At 44.5% G+C, this 23950-nt stretch overlaps 1 protein-coding gene across 1 annotated transcript in view; it reads right to left on the bottom strand.

Moving 5' to 3' along the window:
* The window catches only part of ABCA13 (ATP binding cassette subfamily A member 13), a 372949-nt gene that overhangs the window by 23465 nt on the left and 325534 nt on the right, over positions 1–23950 (bottom strand). The window contains exons 56-59 of the mRNA XM_035026542.1: positions 15694–15844; positions 11622–11756; positions 9025–9128; positions 1439–1531 (exon numbers count right to left, since the gene is read on the bottom strand). Coding sequence (XP_034882433.1) covers positions 1439–1531; positions 9025–9128; positions 11622–11756; positions 15694–15844 — 483 coding nt within the window. The remainder of the gene's footprint in view (positions 1–1438; positions 1532–9024; positions 9129–11621; positions 11757–15693; positions 15845–23950) is intronic.

Genomic DNA, 23950 nt, shown 5'->3' with positions numbered 1-23950 from the left:
AGGTCCATGTCAGGATTAACCCTTCACTTTCCATCTCATATTCCGGAAACAGATGTCATCAGTTTATTGGCTGCAGGAAAATACCAACTTTACAAATTATGTTTTGCAACCTATTAAGGTCGCCTTGCGGGGAATCGCCCACAAGCCAGTTCTCGCTTCGTGTCATTGCACAGCTGACACATTACTAATAATCCGCCCTCAGCCACAGGACGCAGAAACCGGGAGTAGGAGAGACCGCGGGGCATACACACCACAGCACTTGGAGGAGGACTCTCTGTGCTGCCTCGGCTAGCTCCTCCTGCAACCTGCAAAAGACCTCGGGAGAGGCAGGTAGCTAAGCTGAGACATAAATCACCTAACAATCAGGCATGGGCTATAAAACTTTATGTAAGCATTCATAAAGGTTAGGGAGTGTGAAATATTATTTTTCTTTCGATGACACTTATTAAAGTTGAGTGGAGTACATATTGAGAACAGTTTCCAGCAGGTCGATCTGACAAGCGACTAACCCGGCGTGGCAAGCAGGAGCGGGATTGGCTGTCCTGGTAGCAACGGAAAATGGATATTCGCTCCCAGGACGGCACATCAAGCATTCCATAACAGTTGCTCCATGAAATAAACACACTTCAACTTAATATATAGATCTGTTTAACAAATCTCTGCCTGCGAATTCCAACACCAAAAACACTGACTAAATGAAAATGAAAAATTCATCAACATATATTAATAAATCATTCTGTATCTGAAACAACAAGTTAAAAGGAAATCAGAAACTGTGAAAATAGTTTCGGTGACACTGAATTTTCAAAAAACGCATTACGAGGACAGAACATATGCTCATAGAAATTGACAGCAAAATCATGACGATCCCAAAAAGTCAATGGAGAAGACATAAAAAGACAATTAGCAGGAGCAGGGAAAAAAATCTAAGGGATGAGGACACACAGGAAGAATCTTCAGTCCTCATTAGTCCAAACGAAAATCGACCACAACAGTCCTGCGTTCCCTCCTGACTCGGTGCAGACCTGTTTCACAGCGCGGCAGCCGGCCGGTAACACAGGCCCCTGATCCACCCTGGACAAGGGGTACAGGGGTGGACAACCTCTGAACATAGAAGGTATTCTGTATCAGCGAGGACGTTTTTCTCCTCTCTTCATCTTGACTGTCACAAGGAGAGTGCCTGTCCTCCTGGAAGAAGCCGTGAACGTGGTGGGGAATGGCTGGGTCCGCGTGTGTCCCGCACACCCTCACCTTCTCAGCCCCCATCTCCCTTCCCTGCCGCGAGGGGACTGGACCACCCTGGCTCTAGAGCATCACCAGCTACAGGAGCAGCATGCTGCTGACTTAGAGTAAACAGTTCAACCGAAAGAGAAATAAACATGCGACACATGCACAACACACATGTATACATATAACACGCAACATGCATGCAACATACCTGTCTTTAATGTGCTGGGGAGAGCCAAGGCACCTGAAGCTGCCATTGACCATGATGGCAAGTCTCGTGCAAAGAGCCTCACACTCCTCCATGCTGCGGGGAAAGACAAGAAGCGCATGAGCGAGCCGTGTCCTAGGGACGCCAGGCTTGGACCAAACAGTCAAATCAACAAGTAGACCAAAACACTGCAGTTGCAAATTTGTGAATTTTCTGTATTTGTGAATATCTATATACAAACCTGAAGAAACCCCCCAAAAAGCACTTTTTAAATGGATGCTTTATTTAGATGGCCCATGATACAATTATCCAAAAACTTAGCAGCATTTCAATATCCGAGGAACAACAGTTATAAGGACAGAACCTTTCAGCGACAGTACAGAAACATAAACTAGATATGAGTGAACTTCACAGAAAATGTGGACGTTTTATGAAAAATAAAAGGAATACGATCTACTAGTGAATCTAAATGAAATCCTGAATCAATAAAAAGATGTGTCAAGAAAAGGAAAAGAGTGAATATATTTCAGAAAAAGGAATTATAATATGAAATTACTGTTATATGAAAATTATTTTACAAAATATATGTATAAAATGTAGTAAGTGAATTTTATATAAAATACAAATATTTATTCTATTTTACTATAATACATAATGTAAAATAAAATATAACAAATGACATTGTGTAATTTGCAACTACAATTTAGTCTGTAATGTTTAGTATGTAATATTATCTTGATATAAAATATGTAATAAAGATTCATAACTTGTAACAGTATTATTATAATTACATAGAAAATAACAAAATATAATAAGGATATAGTATAATGCCAATCAAAGTTATAAAGCATATCTTCAAAGTTATTTAGTGAGAGGCAGAAAAACTAAGTAGGAAGAGTAGTAAGCCCCAGAAACTATTAACATTTGTTTTAAGGCTCAAGTAATTTTTTTTTTAAAGATTTTATTTATTTATTCATGAGAGACAGAGAGAGAGAGAGAGGCAGAGGGAGAAGCAGGCTCCCAAGGAGCAGGGAGCCCGATGCGGGACTTGATTCCAGGACCCTGGGATCATGACCTGAGCCGAAGGTAGACGCTTAACCATCTGAGCCACCCAGGCGCCCTCAAGTAATTTTTTTTTAAGATTTTTATTTATTTCAGAGAGAGAGAGAAAATACGAGCAGGGGGAGGGGCAGAAGGAAAGGGAAAAGCAGACTCCCCACTGAGCAGGGATATGGCTCAAATAATTTAAATAAGGCAATATGCTAAGGAATCAGAAGGCAGATCACTGGAACCAGATAAGACAGTGTGAAGGAGACATTCACACCTTAAACACGCAATCGGAGGATGGGAACATTCCTTCTAAGCATAACAGCAACAGAAGAAACTATGAAAGAAATGTTTAGCGGTTGACAATGCAAAACTACAAACTTGTGTCAAAACAGCAAACTAACATTAAAAATAATGACAGCAAATGCAATGTTTAAGGGTTGATATGTTCAGTATAAAGAATCAATACATGTTAGCATAAAAACAGAACAATGAAAAAGCAATCCAGGAAAAAGGGCAAATATAGAGACTATTCAAAAAACTCCTCACAGGTAATACACACACCAACAAATTAAAAACTCAACCATCAAATAAGTGATCTTAAAATTATTTTCCAGCCAGAAAGCCATTTGTCATGGTGCTTTTGTTTTTTATTTTTTATTTTTTTTATTTTTAAAGATTTTTATTTATTTATTTGACAGAGAGACACAGTGAGAGAGGGAACACAAGCAGGGGGAGTGGGAGAGGGAGCAGCAGGTTTCCCGCTGAGCAGGGAGCCCAATGCGGGGCTCGATCCCAGGACCCCGGGATCCTGACCTGAGCCGAAGGCAGACGCTTAACGACTGGGCCACCCAGGCGCCCCTGTCATGGAGCTTTTGTATGTTGCACAGGAAAACACTTCCCCCCGCCCCCATCTCCAGGGCAAAGAAAAACAATGATTCCTCAGATCAAAAAAATACCCAAAACATCTTCTCCATGATCCTCAGAAGGGGCCCCTCATATACTGCTGGTGGGAGTGAAAAACTGGCATAACTTTCCAAAAACCCAATTTGGCAATAATCTCTTTTCTAGAAATTTACCTTAGGAAACTCAGAAACTATGAATGCTATAACAAGTTATTTATAATAGTAAAAATCCAGAAATCAGTTCCACAATAGGATAATACAGTACTCATATAAATGGGAGTGCATCCATGTGTTAATCAGCCATTAAAATGAGGTTTTCCAAACTCAATTAATTGCACAGGGAAAAAGTAATGATATGGCAATGGTAAAATGACAATGCGTGTTAGGAATATTGCACATTATGTGAAAAAGAAACTGGGAAGGAAAAACATACAAAAAGGTATGATTTTGATGATACTTGAAAAGTGAGGTTAATGGAGGACCATCTTTCCTTCGTTGTACCTCATTGTACCATCCAAATCACCTATAGGAAACATGTATTGTTTTTACTGTTAGGAAATGGACATAAAGCAGTCTGCTTGTGAAGTCATGGCATGTTCATATCAAGGTTATACTGGTCAGCCTTCCATGCAGCCGGACGTGGACATCAATGTGAAGTATAATTTCTGGGTCACATCAAAATAAGACAAGCCACCAGCCTTGGATATTGGTTCTTTCCACTTTCCATGAGCTGGACTAGAAAGTCGATTTCAACCATGAAGATGAGGACACATTCACAGGTGACTAAGTGACATGGTGGCAAGACCCTGAGTCCTGAGTGGGGTCCAGCATAGCCCACCAACATAAATTGTTAATGGGGAAGAGAAACCCATGTCCGGTCTGAGCCACTCTAATTTGGGGTCTTTGTTATAGTAGCTTAACGTGAAGTCTAAGGAATATATGCTATCAACGTTCCAAATACGCTTTATGTATCTTTCTGTGCAAACATGTCTTTGTTTCTTTAATTAATTTCAATTTAAAACAATCTAATTCCATTTTTATGAGCACATAGTAGGTGCTGTAATTAAATGGGTATTCTATGAAGCCATTTCTGTATTACATCCTTAAACAGTTCAGATGAGAGGAGACCCACTGACACTGACCTCAGAGTAATGACTTGTTAGTTTCCAGTGAGCTGTTACTAGCTGTCAAACAGATAAGGTCCCAACAACAGGTGGGATACCACAACATCTCAGCCTGGGGGGAACAGACTGTGAGATTTTGATGATTTTGGGCATCAAGAAGAATATACAATGCCAGGGGTTCGACATCAACGAAAGTAATCTCTGACAATTTACTGAGAAAATGAACACTGTATTTCCTCCAGGTGGCTGAGCTGACTGGAACAGAACTCTGGTCGGGGGTGGGGGTGGGTGGGACAAAGATTTCAAGGGCTTATAATGGAATGTACAAGTCAGAGTTTGATGGGCAAGCAAAAAACACTCCTGGTCATTCTTGGATGAACTTTTTTTTTTTTAAGATTTTATTTATGGGGCGCCTGGGTGGCTCAGTTGGTTAAGCGGCTGCCTTCAGCTCAGGTCATGATTCCAGGGTCCTGGGATCGAGCCCCGCATCGGGCTCCCTGCTCGGCGGGGAGCCTGCTTCTCCCTCTCCCTCTGCCTGCCTCTCTGCCTACTTGTTCTCTCTCTCTATCTCTGTCAAATAAATAAATAAAATCTTTAAAAAAAAAAAAGATTTTATTTATTTATTTATTTGAGAGACAGAGAGAGAGAGCAGGGGGAGGGGCAGAGGGAGAGGGACAAGCAGACTCCGCACTGAGCATGGAGCCGATGTGCGGCTCGATCTCACGACCCTGAGAGCATGACCTGAGCCAAAATCAAGAGTCAGACGCTTAACCAATTGAACCACCCAGGGCGCCCCGGATGGACTCATTTTAATTCCTCTTAGTGAGTACAGTGGGAAAGAGTTTCCCACCTCAGGTTTCTACCACGGTCCTCTAGGTAAGGAATAATAAGAGGAAGAGACAGGAACTCAAAATTAAGAGGAAACTTCGATTTGGTGCCTTTTCAGCTGTAGTCAGTTGTTTTAGAATCACAGATTCAATCACCAGTTGCCCTATTCTTCATTAATCAGGAGTCATTTAGACCTTCGTACTGCATGAATATGGACAGACTTACAGAAATGAAGACACATCGTTAATGTGAAACCATAGAACAGGAGGACATAAAACAGAAATTACAGCGACGTGTGGTCTTTCTGAGAACGGTCTGCAATAATTATCTGCTCTATGGAATTTAAGAGGCATTTTTAATGTGATGCCAGTTTATCCGATCTTAGAATCTGCCTATGAACATGAGGACTTAACAAATCCTAGCACGATGAACACAGGAATGCAGGGAGCTCCTGGAATTGGCACGGCCAAAAGATCGTTTTCAGCCAAAATGTATATATCTTATCAGGTAGAGGATGTGCCAAATTTACTGTGATGTAAAGCTGTATTTTCAGAAGAGAAACAGAACAAAGACAAAAAGGCAAGAGCAGGACTTCTGGCTGTGGCCAAGCTAAAAAATTGGCAAGGCTTTCCCCAAAAAAACAACTATAAAACTGGACCAAATGGACCAAAACAACCATTTCAGAATTCTGGAAATTGACCAAAGGCATGCAACAATCTGAGAAACACAGGTGACAAACTGATGAGCTGAGGGTAAGAGGAAGGGTAATCCGTGATCAGCTTTACAAACACGCACCCTCTAGCAGGCAGGCAGACCCTGAGGATTAGCAGCTTCTCTGCACTCAGTGTGGACCACTGGAAAATGCCCATACCCAGTGACATCGTCAGCATAAGTGAGTTTTGTAGAGCCCAGCAAACAAGAAGGAACAATAGCTCCGGGATCTGGCCCGAGGTGGGCTCTACTAGGCTGATATTGTGTGACTGGGGCTGCATATACATACAGTAGAGGTCAGAGAGGGGGCCACGCCAACCACACACTCCCCGTGAACCCAGGGGACATCCACGTGCACATCCGAGAGACCAGCAGAACCCAAGAGAAAGCAAAACTGGGCCATCTAGATGAGGCCTGCACTTGGAATATTCTCCCCTGTGCACACACAGATCCATTGGCAGAGGACAGATGAGGGCTGCCCCTGCCCATGTAAGATCAGGGTGACTCCAAGGAAGCTGGGCTTTAAAAAACGAGCATAAGGGGCGCCTGGGTGGCTCAGTCGTTAAGCGTCTGCCTTCGGCTCAGGTCATGATCCCAGGGTTCTGGGATCAAGCCCCGCGTCCGGCTCCCTGCTCTGCGGGAAGCCTGCTTCTTCCTCTACCACTCCCCTTGCTTGTGTTCCCTCTCTGGCTATGTCTCTCTCTGTCAAATAAATAAAATCTTAAAATTTTTTTAAAAAAAATAAATAAATAAAAAATAAAAAACGAGCATAAAATTTAAAACACAAACTGTATGGAGGCATCAGCAGTTACTCGCTGCAGGGGAAAGAGATTTCATAGATTCATCCCAGGCAAAGAAACACTAACACACAGACTCACAAAAGGAACAAACCAAAAACAAAACAGAACAAAAACAAAAACAAAAAACCTGAAAAAACTGGCGATAACAGCAATTTTGGGGGATGCAGAGAAACCAAACCAGAGATGCCACAATTTATTAAGTATTGTGAAATATCCAGCTTTTGACAAAAAATTATAACCTGAAAAGAAACCAGAAACTGTTACCCATACTCAGGGGGAAAATGGTCAGCAGAAACTATTCCTACGTGTCCCTAAACATTACATTTCGCAGAAAAGAATCTTCAGTGAAGCTACTCTGTGTATGTTCAAAGCACTAAAGGAAACAACGTTTCAAGAATTTTTTTAAAAATGATAATAATGATCAATAAATAGAGATTCTGAAGTAGATTGAAATTATTTTTTTAAAAAAAGAACCAAATGGGGCACCTGCAGTTGGGCATCCGACTCTTGGTTTCCACTCAGATCATGGTCTCAGGGTCATGAGATCAAGCCCTGCATTGGGCTCCATGCTCAGTGGGGGAGTCTGCTTGAGATTTCTCTCCCTCTCCCACTCATGCTCTCTCTCTCCAAAAATAAATAAACCTTAAAAAAAAAGGACCAAATGGAATTCTTTTAGTTGAAGAGTATAATAAATGAAATGAACATTTCACTATGGAGCCAACAGCAAAATTTGAGTAGCAGAAGAAAGCATCAGTGAACTTGAAGATAGATCAGTAAAGATTATTCAATCTGAAGAGAGAAAAAAATATTAAAAAGAAAGGACAGAAACCCATAGATCTGTGGGACACCATCACACATACACAGAAAGTACCAGGGCACGGGAAAGGAAAGGAAAGACAGAAAGATCCAGAAAAAAAACACTGGAATAAGTAACTGCCAAAATGTCCCCGTGTTTACTGAAAAAACACTAACCTACGCATTCAAGAAGCACAATGAACCCAAGGTAGGATAAACAGAGATCCACCTCTGGGCACATCGAAGTTTAACTGTGAAACGTGAAAGTCAAAGGGGAATCCTGCGAGCTGCAAGACAGAAATGACCCATGATGTACGGGGCAACAGCAGAATTAGCACTGGCCGGCTTCTTATAAGAAAGAACGTGGCAGAGAAGACAGGGATGACACATTCATCTGGGCTATGTGAATAAAAATCGCACTTAACCAGGATGGCTACAATCAGACAGACAGAGTGTTGACAAGAATCTGCAGAAACTAGGAACTTCATCTTTGGTCCTGGGAACATAAAATGATGAAGCCGTGTCAGAAAGCAAAAGCTCTACTGTGTCTTAAAGCATTAAACACAAACTTACCACACAACCCAGCAGTTTGGCTCCTAAAAACCATCTGAGACAAATGAAAACATACGTCCACACAAAGACATTCATATGACTGTTCACAGAACATTATATGGGAAGCAATCCCGTATCGATCAGGGAAGAATGGACAAAATATGGTCTGGCTACATGACAGAACACCATTCCGCACTGAAAACCAGCACGTGGCTGACACGCCACAACACGGAGGAGCCTCAAGGACACAGCAAGGGAAAAAAGTCAGATACAAAAGACCACGCTTTTGGGTGCACCTGGGTGGCTCAGTCGGTTGGGAGACTGACTTGGCTCAGGCCATGACCTCGGGGATCTCGGGGATCCTTTGCTCAGTGGGGAGCTTGCTTCTCACTCTCCCTCTACCCCTCCCCTGGCCCACATGCTCGTGCTCTCTTTTTCTCTCAAATAAAATAAATAAATCTTAAAAAAAAAAAAAAGATCTAGGGCAGAAAGGCACAAACACCTGGCCCCAGGACCGGGGGAGGACGTCGAGCTCCAGAGGAACGACCAACGGGCAAGCGTGTGCCTGCGACAGACCACTGGGCTCAGACTCTAGCTCTGCCACCTGCAGCCTGTGTCCCTCGGTTACGTTACCTGACCCGTCTCCGCTTCAGGGTCCTAGCCTGTGCAGGGGGCTCGCGGCTACATCCCCATGGCAACGTGCTGCCCCAACACAGGGGCGCGTGGGCTGCGTGGGCCTGGCCCCGGCCGCTCCCCGACTCCTGCCAGCCCCCCAGCCCTGCCCCCGCCCCCCGGCCCCCGGACCGGCCACGAGGTCTGTGGCTCACCTGTGGGAGGTCAGCACCACCGCACAGCCTCCCCGAGCCTCCTCCATTATCGTAGCCCACAGGTAGCGCTTGGAGCAGGGGTCCATCCCGGAGCTGGGCTCGTCCTGGAGGAGAGAGCACACGATGATGGGTGTTGGGGGTGCACGCTGGGACACGCAGGCTGCACGAGGCCAGGCCTGGCCGGGGTGGGGGGGCGGGTGGACCCCGCGTTGTCTCTACAGGCATCGCGTCTTCACAACAGCTGGTAGTCAAAGAGGACGGCCCACCTTGCCGCACCGTCCACCTCCGCAGAGCTTCCGAATGATCCACCGCAGACAGACAGGCAAGAGCAGAAGAAAGCTTCCCTTATGTAGCATCATCAAGTAAAGTGGGATTTTTGGAACCCGGAGCTTTCTCCTTCTATAAACACCAAAGCACTTACTGAACCACTTTTGAGAGAAATGGTTCTGGACTTCGTGATGCATTTCTAGGCTTTTTGCAGTCAGGGAGTACTAAACACATTTTTCTTAAGAGCTTAGGGTCATCAACTCCCCTAAAAGAAAAACAGACGGAAAGTGGACAAAAAAAATGGCACTGAGCAGGAAAACAAACACCTGCACTTTTCTGCAAGCCGGGTGATACATATGTATAGTTAGAAGAATAAGCAAAGCAGCGGTGGTCATGCATTGCTCAGCGAGAAAGCTGATGGGCATAACTCTACATTTTCCTGACCCCACGCTGCTGTCAGATGCCGGAGCCACTTGTCTTTCCTCAGGAGAGAACTTGGAAGGCCCTGCAAGGCATGTCTTGAACCAGATGCTCTGAACACGTCCCCACCATCACGGTCACTAAAGCCCACCGGGTGCCACGCGCTTTATCGGCATCATTCCGTGGCCTGATTTCAAGGGACCCAATACACAGGACTGTATCATGGCCACTTGCAGATGAGGAGGAGACATGGGTTCAACGTGCCAGGCTGAGTGCGTGCAGGGAGGTGTTTCTAGAAGCAGAATCTGGCCCCTGGCAGCTGACTCAGGTCTGACCGCTAAGCCAGAGTCTAGGGCCACCAAGGGAGCCAAGAGCAAGGCTGCATAAAGAAGGTGGGGGACACGCTCCAGGGCGGTGTCCCCGTCCTGATGCAGGACACGTGCTGGGTGAGGATGAGCATGGGGAAAGTTCTACAGAAGGTAAGAGACATCATGCCTAGTGAGCTCTTCGATGTGGGCCTCCTCTTGTACGGAAAACCTAGTTTACAACCTGCAGAACGGGGCAAATGTTCGTAGTCACTCCCGGATGTCAAATGATGGCATGCTGCAACGTCCTTGACTTGGGGACCATGCAAAGAAGCACACTTAAAGCAAATAAAGGAAAATCAACTGCGAGTCCAGAAGACACCCCATTAAATAATGAAGGGCCACTCGTCCAACGCAGGCTTCTTGAATCCCCTTTAAAACACTGTTTCCAGGGACGCCTGGGTGGCTCAGTCATTAAGCATCTGCCTTCGGCTCAGGTCATGATCCCAGGGTCCTGGGATCGAGCCCCACATTGGGCTCCTTGCTCAGTGAGGAGCCTGCTTCTCCCTCTCCCTATGATGCTCCCCCTGCTTATGCTCTCTCTCTCTGACAAATAAATAAAAATCTTTAAAAAACAAAAAACAGTTTCCATTTAATGAACAGTAACAGAAAGAAGAAAATAATTTGTTTCCCACACGTTTTGCTGCCCCTCTGACTCCGTACACGTGGGAAGCTGTGGGATGCACCCCAGTGATTCGTATCCCATCTATGGCATCCAAATCGTGCCTTTTGCATATTACTTGAGGGATATGACTTTGAGCTACTTTAGAAATGCAAGACAGTTGGCTCTATCTCTTGATCCCCCACCACCAGTTCATGCTTTCATCCAGTCACACTGGGTCAACCCCAGCTCCCAGATGGATTACAGACAGTCTGTCTCTTTTTTTTTTTTTTTAAGATTTTATTTATTTATTTGACAGAGAGAGACACAGCGAGAGAGGGAACACAAGCAGGGGGAGTGGGAGAGGGAGAAGCAGGCTTCCCGCGGAGCAGGGAGCCCGATGCGGGGCTCGATCCCAGGACCCCGGGATCATGACCTGAGCCAAAGGCAGACGCTTAATGACTGAGCCATCCAGGCGCCCCAGACAGCCTGTCTCAAAGCCACTGCATCTAAGCCCCACTTCCCGCTGAACGACCCACTCTCCCCGCCACATCCGTCCTGCACCTGACACCCCTGTCGGGACTCACCATGGGCTCATGTCACCGCAGCTGTGACAATCACTTCTCTGTGAAACAATATGCTAGGAGTCAAATATATATCGGTTTTCAGATTATAGGTGGATCCTGGTGTTATTCTAAAATACTGCCGTTAATGGTAAATTTTTATTGAGTCCTCAATGAAATAGATAACAGGGACTCTATCAAAAGATAATCTTTTTTATTTCTGTTAAATTCCAATGCTTTTTTAGATTCTGTTTGGGAAATACTGTCTTAGGGCAAAATGTTTATTAGTTCAGAGAACCCACACTACAGATCTGAATTTCCTCCCCGGAGGGGCATCTTGTTTGAAGACACCCAGAGAGCACTGATCTCTCAGCTACTCACCAACAAGAGCAGGTCAGGTTTGCCCAGCAGGGCCAGGGCCGTAGAGAGCTTCCGCTTGGTACCCCCACTATAGGTGGCCACCAGTTTGTCCACATGGCCCTCCAAGTGTAGACGCCTCACGAGGTCCCCGGCAACCTGCAAGACAGGCACCGTCCGTGAACGCATCCCCATGCACCGAGGGCCCCCAGACCCGGGCTCTCAGCCCTGCGTGCCCTCTGCTGCCCCTGCCCACCCCCCACGAACACCTCCCTTCCCGACCCCAGGCCGGCACGGGATGAACAGCAGGTGGGCACCTGTGGGAGCACTCAGGACTGGAGCTCAGGGGAGCAGAGTGCGCCAGAAACCCCGTCGAGCCAGGGCCCGATGCACAGCCACACTGGGGCGAGCGGGCGCAGGTGAGCCCTAACCGAGACCGAGGAAGAAGAGAGGGAATAAAGCAGGGAGAGCCCGGGCAGGACGGGACCTTGAGGAGCAGAGAACGGTGAAGAGAGTTTTCAATATTCAAACGGACAAGAAATGACCCTTTCCACCGAGGAGCCACTGCCAGAGACGGGCCACTCGGAGAGACGGGGAGCAAAGAGGGAGTGTTTCTCACCGGCCACTGCTGGGAACAGCTGCACGAAGCCAGGACGGTGACTGAGCGCCACCCCACAGTACAGGGGGTTCCGAGCCCGAGCACACCCGGCATGTCCTGCCTCCTCTCTTCCTACCCCTGTCCTGCCCCGCCTTCACCTGCCCTGCTTCATACACCCCGGGGACCCCACTCCTGTCCTCTTCTCTGCCCCTCTCCCCTCCCCAGTGGGCGGCATGGGTCCCTACAGCCCTCCCGCTCTGACGCCCACCACAATTCCCGCCACCCCGCATTCTGTCTGCTCTCCGTTCCCATGCGGTGCAGCTGCCTCTGGGGCTGAGACTGAGTGACAAACACTATTTAAAACTTCGACAAATGCATTCTCCGTGACTCTTGTGACCGCAGAGACATCGCCGAAGTTTGGTTTTGTCAGTTTGTTTAGACATCGTCATATAATCAGACTGGCTGCAATCGTATCTTAATTCAAATCTAGGAGAGGCGGGGAAGACTCTCTGTCCTGAAGGACAAGTAAAATGTAAGATAAATGGAAGACATTTTAAAAATAATATAACGAAATAAAATATATATTTAAATAAAATATGGACTACTGTTCATGCTTTTTTGGATAAAAGCATACAAGTTGGGATAAGCCTAATAATAATGGCAATGATGAAGTATCAAGAACATCTGAAAATACTGGCATGATATTTATGCCTCCCAAGAAAAACCCCCGACAGAAAGCGCTCTAAAGCTTTATTTGCGCCTCCTCAAAATAACACAGGAAGAATTAAGAATCTCGAGAACTGGCCTAGTTATCAGAGAGTGTAAGTCAAAGGGACGCAGAGAACTTCGGAATAAACTCACCAAATTATGAATACTGATGTTCATGGAACCAGGAAACATAGGTCACCTTTTCCCAGTTCCACAAAAGGTCAGTGTTGGGGCGCCTGGGTGGCTCAGTCAGTTAAGCGTCTGCCTCCGGCTCAGGTCATGATCTCAGGGTCCTGGGATCGAGCCCCGAGTCAGGCTCCCTGCTCAGCAGAGTCTGCTTCTCCCTCTCCCTCTGTCCCTGCCCCTGCTCATGTGCGTGCTCTCTCTCTCTAATAAATAAATAAAATCTTATAAAGAAAAAAAAAAAGGTCAGTGTTGCAGCCTACACATCCTGGGTTGGATGGCCACGGGAAAGAGTCCAGAACACATAGGAACAAATGCACTGGTTTGATCCCATGCCTCCTGAAGGTCCTATTTTCAGAAAATCACAGAAAATAGCCTGATAAGTACGTTCTTGCAGTTTTCCTGCACTCAGGACTCCTGTCAACATTACAGCAAACGTGAGCCCTAGCAATGGTCGGCAAAATGCTGTACCAACCCCCAAATGTGTTCTGCTTAAGGAATCTCTCTCTGCCATTAGGTGTTTTTCTCCCATAAAGTTCTCAGTTGTTCGACACTTAAGGCAAGAGTTTAGGATTCACTCATCCTTATATCCACAGTGGTAATCATGATCCACATTTAGTAGGACTTTTGTAAGCATGATCTGAACCAAAGCTGTCCCGGCTCACCTGGGACGGCTCCAGCCCTGAGAAAGGTGTGGGAAGGGACCCCCGGGCTGAGGGACCACAAGATAACTCCATGAATTTTCCACTCCCTTAGCCACCAAAGGGGCACAGAAAGTAAGACTGAGCTGTTCGGGACACAAGAAGTTCCACGGTACTCAACGAGGAGCTCAGCATCCGGATCACATATTCATCAAGAACACTTACTCCCGAGCTGGTTTACCGGATTTCAAAAGAAAACCCCACCACCTTCTAGCCATGGGGCTTAGGCAGATTTCCTATCCCACCTGCATCTCAGCTTCCCCATTTGTAAAGTAGGGAATAAGCATCTTATCAACCTATGTTGCTGTAAAATACTTAGAATAGCGCCTAGCCCAGAACAAATACTGAAATGTTGGCTAAAAGTATTGTTTTCTGTTGCTTTGTAATAATCCCTTCTGGACACCCAGTGATAAGCACATTAGAACGGATATGCCTGCTATTTCCCATATTTCTAAAATAGATGGGAGAGGGACCCTGGCCATAAGGGAACTAACTCCCCTGGGAACACACGTTCTGCCATCTCAGAAGGCTCCGAGCAAGTAGCAAGGCAGACTGCCAAACAGTTGCAGTTTCATGCAGGAAGTGAAGCCAGTTCTGAATCTGGTACCATGAAAATAACTTTTCTCCGTGGAGGAGCTCCGAAAAATGAGCCCATAAGAGCGCCAAGAATCAGGAGGCAATCGCCCCAGATGACAGGACGTGCCGAGCCTTACTCTATTAACAGGAACTTCTCCGAGTGTGCATTTCCCCCGGGGCCAGCAAAGGGGCCAGAGTATGGCATTTGCCAAGCATCTGCCTCTTTCATCAAAAACGAGCCAAGGGAGCTAACAGAGATAAACACCTTTGGACAGAGCTCCTGATTAGTGTTGGGTTTCACTAGCTGCTTAACCACGATGAGCAGACCTCCAGAAGCGGACGGTTGTCTTGGCTTGATGAAGACGGGAGGTGGGGGACAGGAGCGGGGCCCTCCGAGGACGAGGAGGGTTTCTGCTTTACTTGCACTTAAGTTACAGAGCATCCATAAGAAATGGAGGCTGAAGAAGCATTACACAATAGCACACAGAATGAATTTTCATGGGCCAGTGAAAGAGTGGCTGTTAGTTTTGTCTCCCGTGAATTCTGGGACGCTCCCTGTCCTGTAGAATTGCATTGAAAATGCACCACATAAGCCACTTATTTCTGATCCTTGTTCAGGATCCAGAAATGCAAAGAGCATTCCAGAATCTCTACAAGGGGCAGAAAAGGTAAAGCTGCACCCCCAGCACCTGCCATTCCAGTGGCTACCACTTGGCACGTTCTCTGAGCTGTCGGTCAAGGCTGTCAGCTCTGCTTGGCTGATCACCGCTCTTAACAGGCAGAATGGCAGCTCTCTGGCTTTCTCAGGACTGTGCCCACCCCATCCTCCCACAGCGACGGAGGAAGGGCGCGGTCTGCGGTCTCTGCCACCTCTCCATCCTCCGGAAGCCCCACCCAGGGAAGGAGCCAGGTGGGCAGGTGTCAGCCCCCTCACCGGGAAGTCCTCCTTCCAACAACCCACCCCACTCCGCAGGCAGCCTGAGCCCTTCTCTGTGAACCAGCGGGAGGGTCTATGATGTTTGCTCCTGAATAAAAGTAACAGTCCAATAAATGCAAAAGGCACTTGGAGAGGAGACAAAGTTGCAAACACTTTTAGCTTTAACCCCAAGTGATTTGTGCACTCAGATCTATTTTAAATACATAATTAAATGCAACATTAACAGATTTACTGCGTTTCCTTCCGTGTAATCAGATTGGAAACATCTTTCAGGTACGTTTAGCTGGCACTGTGGTTCCTTCTCAAGGGGTCAGAGAGCTCTGTTGGGACCGGAGGTGTTGGCCAAGCATTTCTTAGCAGGGCACTTTTCTGAAAGACTCCGGGGAGTCTTACCTGAGGGATGCTCGGCTTGGGAATCCCACGGAGGCAGCAATAATAGTGCAGGTGTTCCCAGCCGGTCAGGAGCTCGTCCAGGGCGTCCTGCTGTGGACAGTAGCCAATGCGAACACCCGCCGCGCCCGCCAAAGACAGATCCACGACCTCTCTGCAAAGAGAAGCAGCCACACAGTCCAGAAAATTCGGCTCCCCAGACAAACACCCATTCCTTTAACCCGGCTCATCCATGAGAGGTTCACTGCAGTCTGTCTAATGCAACTGATTAATGGAGCATAAATGGGTTCAGTGAATGAGTAGCATCCCACGTGTCTATGCTTGGCTCTGAGGCCACCGTTGCTTTTTATGTTAAAGAAAACCTTACACAGGGGCTCCTTGGTTAAGCATCTGACCCTTGAACAACACGGGATGTTAGGGGCGCTGACTCCCGGGCTGGAGAAAATCCACGTTTAACTTTTGACTCCCTCAAAACCTAACTACTGACAGCCTATGTTGGCAGAAAGCACTACTGATAACAAATGGCTGATCAACCCATATTTTGTATGTTACATGTAGAATATGCTGTATCCTTAAAATAAAGTGAACTAGGGGTGCCTGGGGGGCTCAGTCAGTTTAAGCATCTGCCTTGGGCTCAGGTCATGATCTCAGGGTCCTGGGATTGAGCCCTGCATTGGGCTCCCTGCTCAGCAGGAAGCCTGCTTCTCCCTCTCCCTCTGCTCCTCCCCCTGGCTCGTGCTCTCTCTGTCTCTAAAATAAATAAACGAAATCTTAAAAAAAAAAATAAAGTAAACTAGAGAAAAGAAAAAGCTACTAAGAAAATCAAAAGGAAGAGAAAATACATTTACAGTCCTAGATTTATTGAAAAGCAAGCATCTCTGTCTATGTGAACCCGCAACCTTCAAACCCATGTTGTTCAAGGATAACCTGGACAATGCCAGGCTTTGGTTTGAACCACTGCCTCTGGAAAAATTTCACTCATTAGTTTTTTCTTTCCCTATTCTATCTTTTATTTTCCATGGTGGTAAAATGCACATCATATAAAATTTATCATTTTAGCAATCGTTAAGGTATAAAAGTCAGCAGTAAGAAGGACATTTATGATGTTGGGCCCCCATCACCACTATCCAGGTCTGTGATGTTTTTGACCCCACAAAAGGAAATCCCACTCCCAGAAATTGGTCACTGACCCCCAGTCTCTGGCAACCACTTATCAGCTTTCGTCTCTGCGGATCTGCCTAGTCCGGATAGTTTACAGAAACTGAACAATATAGGATACGACTTCTGCAAGCGGGTTCTGTCACTTGGCATGTCTTCAAGGCTCATCCACATTATAGCATGAATCTGTACTTCATTCTATTTCCTTTCATTGGTAGACATGCACACAGCAGTTTTTTTTTTTTAAAGCCTCACTGCCATTTTATAAAACAGAAGCCCGCATGTTACAGCAGTCCCCAAATTAACGAATGGATCAGTTCCAATAACCCTGCCTTGCACCTAGAAGTCTACCACATTTTTTCATCCCATGCCCATTAGGCATAAGAGAAAAGAACCACATAAAGAAGAAAGAGGGGGGAAAATAAGATTTAAAAAAAAGGAGGAGGGGGAAAAATAAGATTAAAAAAAGGAAGAGGAAGGTAATCATTTTTGTAATGAATAGAGTTCCAACTGTTAGAGTAGCTTCAGTTTACAGGAAAGTTGAACAGAAAGTGTGCGAAGTTCCCACACCCTACCTCGCCTCTCATCCAGAATCTCCCGCATCCTTACCATCCTGCATTGCTCTGGTGCTTTTGTTTCAATCCATGAACCCATATTGAGACATTATTATTCCCTTAGGTCCATACTTTACATTAGAGCTCACTTTTGGTGTTGTACATTTCTGTGTGTTTTGTCAGATTCACAGCATCGTGTATCAACAGCATCACAGAGAACCTTTCATCGCCTTAGAGATCCTCTGTGCCCTGACCCTATTCATCCCTTCCTCCCTTCACTGGTAACCACCGATCTTTTCATTGTCTGCATATCTTTGCCTTTTCAAAATGTCACAGAGCTGGAATCACACAGCACACAGCCTTTTCCGATGGGCTTCTTTATTAGCGATATGCATTTGAGGTTCCTCTGTGTCCTCTCACAGCCTGATAGCTCGTTCCTTACTGATGAATAATATTCCATTGTTTAGATGCACCCCAGTTTATTTATTCATTCACCTACTGAAGAGATCTCTGTTGCTTCCAAATTTTGACAATTACTAATAACACTGCTGTAAACATTAGTCTACAGGGTTTGTGTGTGTGTGTGTGTGTGTGCATGTAAGTTCTCAGGTCATCTGAATAAATACCCAGGAGAAGACTGCTGCACGATATCATAAGACCATGTTTAGTTTTTTAAGAAACTCACAAACTGTCCTTGGTAGTGGCCATACCATGTGCGTTTCCAGTAAATAAGGGCTCGTGTTGCTCCCAATCCTCACCAGTGTTTGGCAATGTCAGCATTTGGGACTTTAGTCATTCTAACAGGTGTGTATATATTCATTATTTACATGTGAAATTCCCTAATGACGTACGATGTTGCGCGTCCTTTCACGTGCTATTTGTACATCTTGTAAATCTGTTGTTGTTTTTTAAAAGATTTTATTTATTTATTTGACAGAGAGATAGAGAGAGAGCACAGATAGTCACAGTGGCAGGCAGAGGGAGAGGGAGAAGCAGGCTCTCCGCTGGTGAGCCCGATGCGGGGCTCGATCCCAGGACTCTGGGATCGTGACCCGAGCCGAAGGCAGACGCCTAACCGACTGAGCCACCCGGGCGCCCTGTACATCTGTTTTAGTGAGGTATGCCTTGACCTTCTGACCACATTCTAATTTATTTTCTTATTCTTGGGTGCTTTGTATCTTTTGGAGACCAGTCTTTTATCAGATACGTGTTTTGAAACTATTTTCTCCCAGTCTGTGGCTTGTGTGTTCAGTCCATTCAGTGTCCCTCACAGAGCAGACTTTGTTTTTATTTTAATGGAGTCCAACTTATTCTTTGATTTGTATGCTAATTAGAAGTGTCTTGTTTAATCCCTGAATATCTGGGGATCTTCCAGCTGTCTTTCTATTATTTCTAGCTTAATTCTATTGTCCTCTGAGGGCAGTATTTTGCATGTTCTCTAAAAATGTTAAGGTGTACTTTACAGCCCAGAATGTGGTCTATCTTGATGAATCTTCCATGTGAGCTTGAAAAGAAAGGGCATGCTGCTGTTCTTGAACAGAATATTCTAGAAATGTCAATCAGGTCCAGCTGATTAATGTGCTGCTTGGTTCAGCTCTACCCTGACCCATTTTCTGCCTATGGGTTCTGTCGGTTACTGAAAGGGGGACTGGATGCACCTTCTTCTCCTTCGGCAACACCACTCTGTCCTCCCAGATCCTGACACGCTTGGGTTTACACACATTAGGGGCCCCCTATAATTATATAATTAATACAATAACAATTACTACATTATTACATAACGATAAAGGAGCCAATCCTCTACAAGGATGTAACGGCCCCTAATGCCTCAAATTAACGTGGCTACTCGAACTTTCTTTTAATGAATATCGACGTGATGGATCTTTCTTTTTCCCATTACAGTTGATCTATCCGGGTCTTTACATTTCAAGTGGGAGTCCTGGGGTGCCTGCGTGGCTCAGTGGGTTGAGCATCCAAATCTTGATCTCAGCTCAGGGCTTGATCTCAGGGTTGTGGGTTCAGGCCCCGTGTTGGGCTCCACACTGGGTGTGGAGCCTAGTTAAAAATAAATAAATAAATAAATAAGTAAGTAAAACAAAGTGGGACTCTTTTACAAAACCTATATATTTGGATCTTGTTTCTTCACCCACTCTGGTAGTTTGTCTTTCAACTGGCGCAGCTCCACCAATTATATTTAGAACATTACATTTAACATGAGTTTTGATACACTTGAATTATATCAGCCATTGGATTTTTAAAAGATACTTATTTATCTATTTTTTATTTATTTAGAGTGCAAGAGCAGGGGGAGGGAAAGGGGGAGGGAGAGAATCCCACGCACACTTTGCATTGAGTGTGGAGCCGACAGAGGGCTCGATCTCAGGACCCTGAGATTATGACCTGAGCCGAGACCAAGAGTCGGATGCTCAGCTGACTGAGCCCCCCAAGCGCCCCTATCCGCCATGTTTGTAACGATTTTCTATTCAGTCCCCTTGTTTCTCTTTCTTTTTCTGCCTTATCTGGTTTTAGTTGAGCATTCCATACTATTTCATTTTCTCTCCTCTCAGAATATCCATTATATTTCTTTTTAAATTTTTTTTTGCTGGTTGTTCTAGAGTTCATAATATACATTCACAACCATTCCAAGTCCATTTTCAAATAAAAATAAAGTGGAAATATCTTAATAACAGAGTGTTCTCAATTTCTCCTTCCCTTCCCACATAGTATCGCCACCATCCATGTCACTTAGCCATAAGCTACAATGGCTGGATACAATGTTGCTGTTATGATAGTAAACAAACTGTTACTTACAAGACCAATTAAAAATGATAAATATAAAAGATCTTGAATTATTCCTTCTCTAATGTTCATCCATTCTTTATGTAAATCTGACTTTGTGACCTCTATTATTTTCCTACTTTCAACATTTCTTGCAAGATAAGTTTGCTGGCAAGAAATTCCCTCTGTTTTTATTTCTCCTTCAACTTTTGAAAGATAATTTCACTGGATTCAGAATTCTAGTGGGTGGTTATTTTTATTTGAAAGCTTTAATATTCCACTCCCTGTCTTCCTTCTTTCATGGTTTCCAATTAGTTCAATGTCATTTTTAACTCTGTGGCTCTGTAGGTAATGTATCTGTCCCCCATGCCAGCTTCCTTCAAGAATCTATCTTTGACTTTCTACAGGTTGAGTATCATATGATTAAGTGTAGGTTTTTGGTATTCCTTTTTGTTGGTGTTCTGTAAACATCTTCAATCTGCACTTTGTGATCCATCATACATTTTGGGAAGAAAATGCCATCATTATTCAAATATTTCTTCTGTCCCTTTCTCTTGTACTCCTTCTGGTACCACCATTATGCATACATGCCATGTGTTGTAACTATCACAATTCCCTGATATTCTGTTCCATATTTTCCTTTTACCTCTTTGCATTTCAGTTTCCAGAGTTTTTATTAATCTGTCTGCAAATTCACTGATTCCTTCCTCTGCTGTGTCAAGGCAACGATGAGCCCATCAGGGGTGTTCTTCCTTCTCTAGTTCTTTTCATTCTCATTCTTTCTCTCTGACAGTGTTTCTTTTTCTTTCTAGCATTTGTCTTCTTACATTGTCCATCTCTCTGCTAAATTACCCATTTGTTCTTGCATACTGTCTACTTTTCCCATTAAAGCCCTTAGCACATCAGAGTTATTTTAAACTCCCAATCTGATACTGCACCATCTGCCATATCAGGGTCTGGTTTTAATGCTCGTTTTGTCTCCATGGAATGTGTTTTTTGTCTTTCAGAGTGCCTTGAAATTTTTTGGTGGAAAGTTGGACATTATTTATCAGATAAAAAGAAATTTAGGAATGGGGTGCCTGAGTGGCACAGTTGGTTAAGCCCCTGACTCTTGATTTCAACTCAGGTCACGGTCTCCAGGGTCCTGGGATGAAGCCCCGTGTCGGACTCCCCACTCAGCAGAGCATCTGCTTATCTCCCTCTCTGCCTGCCCCTCCCCTCACTCGCAAGCATGCTCTCTCTCTGAAATAAATAGATATATCTTTAAAAAAAAAAAGAAATTTAGGTAGATGTGTCTTTCATGTTAGTGTGTGTTTATCCAGCTTGGAGTTAATTTGTAATTATCATTTTCTGTAGATGAGGTATCAGAGGGTAAATCTCCTCAGGTGTCCTGTTTTTATCTCCCCTGTTGTTTTTTAGCCTCCCTACATTCATCATAAATAGGGTCTGGGCTTCACTTCTTTTAGCCATGATTCCCTGTTACTACTGAAGAGGTGGTGAGGGGTGTGCGGAAGGGAAGTGTCTATCTTTAGAACTCAGTATTTTAGTGAGCCTGAGCTGAGTACTTCCTTACCCCACATTGAAGGCTCAAGGGGGCTGGAGTGGGGTGTTAGGTTAGTGGTTAGGCATTGCTAAAACCCCCCACTGGTTATGGTCTAGTAAAATATTTCCCATTAAGAGGAACAGAGGTCTTTGGGCATCTTTTAGAATGATTACTCTTCTCCCCCACAGAAGCACAAAGAGATTTTTCTACAACAAAGTGAGAACCTATGAGACTCTGGGAAATAAAACTCACAAAAGTGCCCCTGAGACCAGGCCCACTGGGTGTTTTTAACTCTCAGACGAGCCCACGCTGAACTTGTAGCCATTCATCAGTTAGAGTTTAGAGGTTGCTTCTGACACTTGCTCGAGCTGGGAGCTTCTGCCCCTGGTACGCTGTGATGCTGTGCATCCACCTGCAGCCTCTCTAAGTGTGTGGGCTGAAGATCGCTCTGTGACCTCAATTACCTGATGGATCTAAGAAGAGTTGCTTATTTTGGGTTTATTCAGTTATTTTCTTGTTGCAAGGATGTGAGAGATGATTTCCAAGCCCTTTACCTGTTGGACCACAGCCCAGAGTCAGTACCTTTTTCCAGTAGGGTTTTGTTCCATTGTTTCTAGGTTGTCTGCCTCCAACGCACAGGAAGAACTACATTTTATATTTCTCTCTCCATTCCCTCTATAATCTACCATTACTCATCAATTCAATGAACTTTTATTTTATTTGTACTTTCTTAAGATGTTATTTATTTATTGGAGAGAGAGAAAACATGAGCGGAGGGGATGGGCAGAGGGAGAGGGAGAAGCAGGGTCCCCGCTGAGCAGGGAGCCTGACGCAGGGCTCGATCCCAGGACCCTGGGATCATGAGCTGAGCTGAAGGCAGATGCTTAACCAACTGAGCAACCCAGGGGCCGCTTCAATGAACTTTTAATCTACACTCTGAAAAAACTTCTCAGGTACATCCGTGACATTGTTAATTTAATATTCAGTACTTTTAATTCTGTTCCTATAAATGACAAATACACCAGAAAACTGGTTCTATGACCTACTGTGTACTTTTTAAAAGATTTATTTATTTTTAGAGAGAGAGAGAGCAAGCACAAGCAGGAGGGGCAGAGAGAGAGGGAGAGAGAATCTCAAGCAGACTCCACGTTGAGCACGAAGCCTGACATGGGCTTGATTTCACCACCCTGAGATCATGAGCTGAGCAGAAACCAAGAGTCAGACACTTAACCAACTGTGCCACCCAGGAGCCCCACTATGTACTTTTATTCCTTTACACAGTCCATATCACATCCGTATCCTTTTCTCTTTAAAGTTCAATGAGGGCATTTGTCATGAAACTTTTTCCCTTCATGTTATAAAACTTTCCTTTTTCAAATCCTAAGTATACCAAATCATATGTTTTAGTATTTTCTTAAATTTCTTAAAATTTTCTTAAAATTTCATGTCAATATATTATTTTTACAGTTCTACTCCTTCTTCTCTGTTCCAATAAGTTTTTGTACAATAATACTCATATTGTACATGTTTTGTTGTTTACTCGTTCTTGCACAAGGGAAGAATTGGCTATGAAAAAAGCCACAAATAGTAATAAGTGTTGGTAGGATGTGGAAAAACTGAAACCCTTGTACACTTTTGTTTTCAAATAGTGTTGGTGCTATGAACAACAGTATGGCATTTCCATAGGAAAAGTAAATAAAAACAGGGTTACCATATGATTCAGTGATTCTACTTCTGGATATACAGTCAAAAGAATTGGAAGCAATAAAAGAAATACATTCATACATCAATTCATGCATCAGTGCTCATAGAAGCATTATTCACAATAGCCAAAAATGAATAGCCCAAGTGTCCACTGATGAATTAATTGATAAACGGAACATGATAAGTACATCTATATACACAGAATAGTATTCGTCCTTGAGAAGTAAAGAAACCCTGACACACATGGCAAGGGAAACATAACCAAAAATAAACTACTGGGACTACACCAAAATAAAAAGCTTTTGCACAGAAAAGGAAATCATGAACAAAACAAAAAGCAACCTAGTGGGAAAAGATACTTGCAAATGACATATTCAATAAAGGGTTAGTATCCAAAATATATAAAGAATTTTTATAACTCAATACCAAAAAAACCCAATTAAAAATTGGTAGAGGACCCAAATAGACATTTTTTCAAATAAGACACTCAGATGGCCAGCAGACACATGAAGAGATGCTCAAC

The sequence above is a fragment of the Mirounga leonina genome, unplaced genomic scaffold (assembly GCF_011800145.1).
Source record: "Mirounga leonina isolate KUSES-001 unplaced genomic scaffold, KU_Mleo_1.0 Mir_199, whole genome shotgun sequence".
Lineage (NCBI taxonomy): Eukaryota > Metazoa > Chordata > Mammalia > Carnivora > Phocidae > Mirounga > Mirounga leonina.
This window is presented reverse-complemented; position numbering and strand designations above follow the sequence as displayed.